Below are 9040 nucleotides of genomic sequence, written 5' to 3' on the forward strand. Positions count from 1 at the left end.
ACCCATTTTTACGTTCCTCATCATCAGACGAACATCTCATGTGAAAATTGGCCTTATCCGTATCACGCTCCCATTTACGTTGTCAGCCCACGGTCTATTAGCCATAGGATTAGAAAACCTTTTCTGAACCAGGAATTAGAGACATGTCTATTCACGCAACTCAGCTACGCCGTTCTTACTCACCAACGAGATATTTCCACTTTTTATTGTCAGTCGCTCATATTAATTCTAAACTTAAAATTCCTCGAGGAAGATGTATTTCTTACACCTGGTGAATTTGGAAATTTTTGTATAATAACGGACCATGAGGAAAGTGGGCTATGTGCAGTTAATGTTAATTGTGAACTTAAATTCCTCGAGGATGACGTATTCGTTACATCTGGTGAATTTGGAAATTGTTGTATAATAACGAGTCATGAGAAAAGTGGGTTATGTGCAGTTAATATTAATTCTGAACTTAAGTTCCTCGAGGAAGATGTATTTCTTACACCTGGTGAATTTGGAAATTTTTGTATAATAACGGACCATGAGGAAAGTGGTCTATGAGCAGTTAATGTTAATTCTGAACTTAAATTCCTAGAGGAAGATGTATTTCTTACACATGATGAATTTGGTAATTGCTGTATAATAACGGGCTATGAGAAAAGTGGGCTATGTGCAGTTAATATTAATTCTGAACTTAAATTCCTCGAGGAAGGTGTATTTCTTACACCTGATGAATTTTGAAATTGTTGTATAATAACGGGCTATGAGAAAAGTGGACTATGTGCAGTTAATATTAGTTCTGAACTTAAATTCCGCGAGGAAGATGTATTTCTTGCACCTGATTAATTTGTAAATTTTTGTTTACAAACGGGCTATGAGAAAAGTGGATTATGTGCAGTTAATATTGATAATGAACTTATATTCTTCGAGGAAGATGTATTTATTACACCTGATGAATTTGGAAATTGTTGTATAATAACGGGCCGTAAGAAAAGTGGGCTATGTGCAGTTAATCTTGATTTAGAATTCAAATTTTTAGAGGAATATATATATATATATATTTGAGACACCAGGTGCAAACGGATTCGTTTGGGACTAAGGTTGTAACTTCCGAAATTGATCAGGGGTAGAGGTACTGATAGCGGAAGGTTATTGGAATTTTCATCGAAACTCAATGGCATTCTCAAATGTAATTTCCATACAATTTCTGTAGAGTATTTTTCGGGAAATCTTTTTGCATGGATCTAAATTCCGATTTGAATTTCTTAAGTTACATTAATACCACAGAATTACCCAAACTATCTCAATACCTGGAATTTCGTAATGTAGCCAAATCCTTCAAATTCTCTTAATTCCCTGAAATCGTCCAATTCCGTGAATATTCTGGATTCCTTGGAATCTTTAAAATCTTTAAATGTCTTTACTTCCCTGAAATTCCCCGCAGTTTTTCACCATTGTAACCTAAACATCCTAAAGTCCTTTCAATATTCTGAATTCCTGATATTCTTTAAATACGAAATTCGGAATATTGAAGGAATTCGGGGGGTTTTCAGAGCATTACTGGAATTCCATACATTCAGTACATTGAATGAATTTAAAGAGTTGTAAAATTTCTGTGAAACAAAAAATTTAAATTGATTTGTCTGAATTTCTTGAATATTCTGAAAATCTTAAATTATTTAAATTCTCTGAGTCACCTGAACTCATGACATTCATAGAATTTTCAGTATTACATGCATTCTCTGAAGTCTTTCAATTCCTTTAATTTCATGAATCACCATTTTAAGAAAAACAAAAAACAATGTATACAAGAAAAGGCATTCGTATTAGATGATTTCTCCTCCGCACTTCACTAATATGTACCATGTGATAGACTGCTTTCAAAATATACAGATTACGTATTAACAGAATAGAAAAACTTTCTTTGTGCTGTTTAATAAGAAAAGGGCACACGAAAGAAGAAAGAAGGTAAAGTTTATGTCCCTAAAGTAAAGAAATTAGAACAGTAATATGCATGCTTTCATAGTGAACATTAAAATAGTTATCTAAAAGCAATGTCAACAAATATATAATCTCTATGTCGACGTATAATTGCCACTGTGCATGTTTGTTGTGCCTCCTTCCATACCTAACAATTAATATAAAAACCTCAAAAAAGCACTTATTCAATTCTTAGAGGGGAAATTTGAGTTATTACGTAAATAGTAATTATAATTTGAAATACGTGTTTTTTCTTAATCTTATTAAAAAGTTAAAATTTGTATCCAATCTTATGATCATAGGTTCAGTTTGTCCTTTAAAAGACTTTCTATAATTATAATCGTTGTTTTTGATTAAAATTAAATTATTAAAATTAAATAATTATATTGTGATTAACGTTTAGATTAACGTTTAGATTTCAGGTCATTACTGAGATTAAATATGTATATTTTATATTCGCATTTGTGACCATAAATCGCAGTTTAAGTTCCCACAATTTTTGTTATCAATTATGTTGTATACATTGGCAAAGTTTTCGCAAAGACACAAGCAATATCTTGATACTCACTAATGAATTGTGATCCACATGTAAGTTTAAATTTTTTTATTATTCATATTTCTTATAATTTCATTACATTTGCCATATTAAAGCCATTTCTTCTATAGATGTAGATGCATCTTTTTTTTATTTTGGTAATTTTCACAATCACCTCATTAATGGATCTCAGAAGAGCATCGCGAACAGTGCTAATGCTTATTTTAAAATGGAAACAAATTCCGCAATTTGCGTGGCAGCAAGAAGCAACAAGGAGGAAGCTAATACTTTTGTGGAAAATGTATGAAATATTAAAACGTCTACAAATTGTAAAAAATTCTCCTTCACCGAGAGGATTCTGAGTCAGACCGATTTTCGCCGTTACTAAACGTTTTCAGCAAGGTGACAGTGAAAATTTGGTGGCCGAGATGAGGCAGGAAGAGAAAGACCTGCAAAAATATTTCACATATTTTCGCATTCTTCCTTAATACTTTGACATACTGTATGATATCGCGAAATCGCTCATTGAGAAACAGAATGTTGTCTGTGAGCCTATTTCGGCGAAAACAAGGTTAGAAATAACTTTACGATACTTGGCTGCAGGAGATTCACAAGTTTCCCTTTCATTCGCCTTTCGTGTTGCAACAAATACGATTAGCAAAATAATTCGTGAAACGCGCCAGAAAATTTACGAAGCACTGTATGGCGAATACTTTTTCAAACCTTCAGAAGAAAATTGGAAGAAAAAGATAGGCGAATTTGAAACTCTGTGGAACTTTGATCATTGTATGGCTGCAGTAGACAGCAAACAGGTGGAAATTCAAGTAATAACCTGTCACTTTTTCTTGCTAAGATTCAAATATACCATGTGTTATCTTTAGATATAACAGTCAATCGATTTACATATAAAACATATAACATTCTTATCTTAAGAAGTTTCGTAAAATAAGCTGTGCGTAATTTTTATTAGAATTTAAATTCTGAATTGAAAATATTATATTATATACTATATTTAACTAGGAACATATTCAAAAATACTCTAATTCTATCTAATGTTCATCACACCTGACGATCTATCCACATTTTAAGCATATCTTTATTTTATCTTGATATGTATTCAGCATTAAAAATATAAAAATTTCCCGATCAGTATTAAGAAGGCTTTTTTCTAAAGTGGATCCTATTCAAATTCTTAACTTTGGTATAAAAACGACCTCTAAATATTAATTTGAAATTTGGAAAAAATTAGAGGGCGCTCGGTTTTTTTATTACCCTCCACATTTGTACAGAGACCACAATGCGAAATTTTCTACATTGTATGTTAAAAATTGTTATTTTAAATGTCTATTACAATTTTTTTGTGTGTACCTTGGTCTGATACTGCTTATTCAGATATTGCAAAATAATGTTCACATTTTATTTTTCCTGATCCTAATAGGACCCTGCTGTGGTTGTTTGATCCTTTTCCCTTTTTTTAAGTACTGTAATTCAAACCCCTCATAAACTACAATCATAAAGTGAAGCTGAAAATTTTTTTTAATTTGCCATTAAAGAAGGTTCTCAAAGCACCTACGGCCTTGGCGATTATATCTCATTGCGATAATCGCACATCACGCTCAACAGTTTGGTTATACAGGCACTATTTTTTAAAATTGTGGGTCAATCCAAAAATTGTGCTAGAATAGTTTTGAAATATATTTGGTATCTAGTAAAAATTCTAATGAAATTTTGGAATCTATGAAAAAAATTTTTCTATTTTTTGAATTTTTTAAAATTTTTGAAAAGTATATAACTTTTCTAATTTTTATGAAAATAAAAAATTTTATTCAGATACTTTGCAAGTATTTTACCCATCTATAAGAAACTTTGACAGAAATTTATAAAATTAAAAAAAAATCTAAATTTTGAAAATGCTCTTAATTTTTTAATTTTGGTTGGAAATGTCTGATTAACAAACTTACCCTTCATTTTAGGGACCTTCCGAAGTGTATGAAATGCGGACTCGATTGGACAAATCCTTCAAAAGTTAGCGTGGCTACACATTCAGGTAACCATACATACATACATACATACATACATACATACATACATACATACATACAGACATACAGACACACAGACACACAGACAGACATAAAGACAGACAGACACCGACAAAATTCTATGATTTTCGGATTCTGTGCGTGCCGAAATGTAAAGATGCGTTAAAAACCAGAGATCGAAAATTTGGACGATGACATTACACTCTCATGAATGAGAATGTAAAAATAGTTTGTTTACCACTTCAGTGAGAGCACAACGTGATTGACTTCGTTATGTTAGGCTCCATACAAGAGTGGTTCACTTTTCTTCAACGTTTCTTCAACCAAGACGCCTGAACCACTAGGTTAGAATATATTTTATTGAGGCTCTTAACATTGATTGGTCTTGGAATTCAGGGGATGACTTGTTCATCATAGAGCCAACTATAAATACGGGAAATTTTTTCCAAAGTTGGGAATTTCTGGAACGTACCGATAAATTATTGGTTCAAAACTTGTAAAATGTCTGCTTTTTTGGCGATTCGAATAGATTACCGACCCTTTAAACAAAAAAATCGTGATTTGAAGATACTAAGGTGAAAATATTCACATGGAATTTCATTTGGAAAATCACTTAAGATATAGATGAAAATGGATGGCATTTCTTATTTTCATGTACCCCGTATATTATATTATTGATAGGTATCAATTTTTTTTGCAATTGGAACAATTTATTAGTATTTGAATGTTCTTTTTTAATTTTTTTTCCAATTTTTCAGTTTGATACATCATCTCATCTTGAATTAGCGGGCTACACAAAACAATGTCGGTAAAATAGGAATGGGATAAGTGTCACACACCCTACATTCCATGTGGAAGTTTTCAATTATCCGGCTGATGCCGAGTTGCGAAAATGTGAGGGGGACACAGCAGGTGGTGACTTCCCCCTCCATGATACTATACTACTAGCTTCTCCGAATCTCAACATTAGCCGTCGAGCGGTGGACTCACATTTCCTAGAATTTTCCCTTCGCAATTGTTACGTCTCAGTCGTAATGCTTAATATTAATTGATTCGAGACTTGAAGTATTAGTGTAAATTCAGCTTAGAAAATATTAGTTAAGGACGAAGTGAACGAATGTCTTTTGATATTGTAGAGAGGTTTCTTAACACTAATGACCAGGTAAGGGAAGGTTCCAATTGTTTAGAACTTTCTAAAGGAAGGATTTTGCTGAATCTTCGGTCCCACTAATACTTGTAAATCACAGTGAGGTTAGTAATGCAAAATTCTAAGGCTTAAGGCCAGCTGCATCTCGTATAATCTAGAAGAAACTAGGAAAATCACGTAAAGCAATTCGACGAGCTCAAGGGTCGGTACAGGGCATTTTTGAATATAAGTTTATGACTCATTTCCAAACTTCTCTCTATCTTTCTCTCACCGGAACATGTGTTTCCCCCGCTACTGTAAATGTCGAACTTTCAAGCTCATAGGGTGAAACCTGAGTTTTTGTAAACCAGTCACAACCGAACCGTCGCAATGTACACTTCAAATAAATATCCTCTGTTGTTCAAGTAAGTTTACAAGCCACCAATCTATTTCATGTTTTTTCCATTCCTAACTCTTCAATTATTGCTTAAACGTTGATTTTGCTTATAAGTGTTAGTCGTGAAAAAACAAAGGGTTCTATTCGAAAAACTACAATGTCAGAAAAAATGTTAAAGATTAAATGCGGTAATGCCAAGCGGACATTGACAAATTTGGAAAAGTTTCTAGAAAAATTTGAAGTTTCTCGAGATCGTTCACTTCTTGAAAAGCGATTGAAAGATCTTGATGAAAAAAAAGAGATCTTTCACAATTATCAATCCGAAATAGAGTTCCCACATACCTATAGTATCCAAGCGGGAACCGAGTCCATACTTGCCACCGCAATCGTTGATCTTGTCAATGCACAGGGTAACGTTAGAACTTGTCGAGCGTTTTTGGATTCTGGGTCCCAACCAAACTTCGTAACTGAGGAAGTGCCCTCATTTCTAAACCTACCCCGAAAATCTGTTGACATTTCTGTAGGCGGAATAAGAGACGCCACCGCGAAAATTAGTGTCGCAGTGTCAGCAACATTGAAATCTCGATACAATAATTTCAAGAAGGATCTTAGTTTTTTTGTCCTCTCGCAAATTACTCAGCCGATGCCTGGCAGACAACTGAATATTTCTGAGCTTAATATCCTTAGCAACATCACACTAGCAGATCCTGATTTTCATGTATGATCAAAAATTGATCTTCTCATTGGAGTGCAGGTGTTCTATAAACTTTTGTGTGTAGGCCAAATTTCACTGAATACACATCCCGATCTCGTATTACAAAAAACCCACTTTGGTTGGATTATTGCAGGGGAATTTAACAGTTCCCTGCCTAACTCTCGTAACCTACAATGTCAATTAACAACTCACTCACCCTCGCTCGAATCAACTCTCACCAAGTTTTGGGAAATTGAGGAACTCGCGTGTTCCAAACCCTTATCAGTAGAAGAAAGAGCGTGTAAGCAATATTTCGTAGAAAACACGCAGCGTGACATTCACGGTCGGTACCTGGTTCGATTGCTCTTTAATGACAAAAAGCATATGCTCGGGGATTCATTTTCCATGTCATCACACAGGTTTAACTATTTAGAGAGACGATTGTCTAGGGACGAAAATTTAAAATCTGAGTATCGCAAGTTTCTTGACCAATATGAAGCATTAGGTCACCTCACTTTGGTAGAAAACAAAAATAATTCGAAACACGGTTTTTACTTACCGCATCATGCTGTAATCAAGGAGGACAGCCTCACGACAAAGATTCGGGTAGTGTTCGATGGGTCAGTAAAATCGTCTTCTGGGATGTCTTTAAACAACACCTTAATGGTTGGTCCTACCATTCAGAATGACTTATTTTCTATTCTCGTTCGTTTTCGTTCGCATAAAATAGCTTTAACGGCAGACATTGAGAAAATGTACCGCCAAGTGTTAGTGCATCCTGATGATGCGATTTACCAAAAAATCTTATTTCGGTCGAACCCCGATGCTGAGTTGAATGAGTATATTTTAAACACAGTCACCTATGGTACCTCTTGTGCTCCGTTTCTTGCCATTCGAACCCTACATCACTTAGCCGATAATCAAGTAGAGCAACACCCATCCGCGCCTCTTTTGAAACGAGACTTTTATGTGGATAATTTGTTAACCGGTGCCAATACGCCACAGGAAGCAAGGACCATACGCGATGATCTCATCCAGCTTTTAAAAAGGGGTGGTTTCACGCTTCGCAAATGGGCTTCTAACGAACTCTCGCTAATATCGGACGATGTATGCAATTTCAGTGGCATTCACATGTCCCTTGATCCCGATTCGGCGATCAAAACTCTTGGCTTGAGATGGGACTGTCGCAGAGATACTATGTGTTATTCGATTGATCTATCAAACAGCAGATCTAAGCCAACAAAACGAACAATTTTGTCGCAAATGTCAAAATTATTCGATCCGCTTGGCCTGTTAGGTCCGGTCATTTTAAAAGCCAAATTGATGGTTCAGTTCTTATGGAAGTTGGGAGTGTCATGGGACGAGTCAGTACCCTTCGAAATAAACAGGATGTAGTCAGAATATCAATACCAATTGCCACTCTTGCTTAACATCGATTTCAGCCGACCGATCCTCGTTGCAGATTATGTAAAAGCAGAGCTGCACGGATTTTGTGACGCGAGTGAGGAGGCATATGGTGCTTGCGTTTATATTCTATCGGTTGATTCGCACCATTCAAAAAACATCTCTCTCGTATGTTCAAAGTCTAGAGTCGCTCCCATTAAACCGTTGACGTTACCTCGCTTCGAACTGTGTGCAGCACTTCTCCTTGCTCGCCTAATTAATACAGTAAGGAATGCTCTTTATGTTAATTTCGAGAGGATTGTCTTATGGTCGGACTCTACTATAGCACTCAGTTGGATAAACAGTGAGCCTCGCAAGTTAAAAACTTTCGTCTGTAACCGTGTTACAGAAATTCAAGATTTGACAGCAAATTGTGAATGGCGACACGTATCCTCGGCAGACAATCCAGCCGACTTAGTATCGAGAGGTCAATTACCTCAAGAATTCATAATCTCATCGCTTTGGAAAAACGTTCCGGAATGGCTGTGAAGCTCTGAACACTGGCCAAAAATGACGAAGAGGTCAGATGCCATTCTGGAAGCGCGTAAAAAGGTCAATGTCGCGTGCTGCATGACAGTATGAGGACGCATTTCTGGCAGCGGTGGCGTAAGGAATACTTACACCAACTAACGACTCGTAGTAAATGGAGCTCGAACGTCAACAATCAAATTGACATTGGTACATTGGTGATTATCAAGGATGATAATGCACCACCTTTACACTGGACGACGGGCAGAGGTACAGCTCTACTCACAGGAAATGATGGCATAAACAGAATTGCCATGGTGAAGACAAGTAAAGGAGAGTACAAACGCTGTATCAAAAAATTGTGCCCTCT

The 9040-nt window shown here is 35.5% G+C and overlaps 1 protein-coding gene across 1 annotated transcript; it reads left to right on the forward strand.

The window, feature by feature from the left end:
- The first annotated feature begins 7512 nt into the window (after positions 1-7512).
- Positions 7513-8691, forward strand: LOC117169929. Its single transcript, XM_033356438.1, has 2 exons — positions 7513-8123; positions 8202-8691. The coding sequence occupies exons 1-2, from the start codon at positions 7513-7515 to the stop codon at positions 8689-8691; spliced, it is 1101 nt and encodes a 366-aa protein (XP_033212329.1).
- The last annotated feature ends 349 nt before the right edge of the window (positions 8692-9040 follow it).

The sequence above is a fragment of the Belonocnema kinseyi genome, chromosome 3 (assembly GCF_010883055.1).
Source record: "Belonocnema kinseyi isolate 2016_QV_RU_SX_M_011 chromosome 3, B_treatae_v1, whole genome shotgun sequence".
Classification (NCBI taxonomy): domain Eukaryota; kingdom Metazoa; phylum Arthropoda; class Insecta; order Hymenoptera; family Cynipidae; genus Belonocnema; species Belonocnema kinseyi.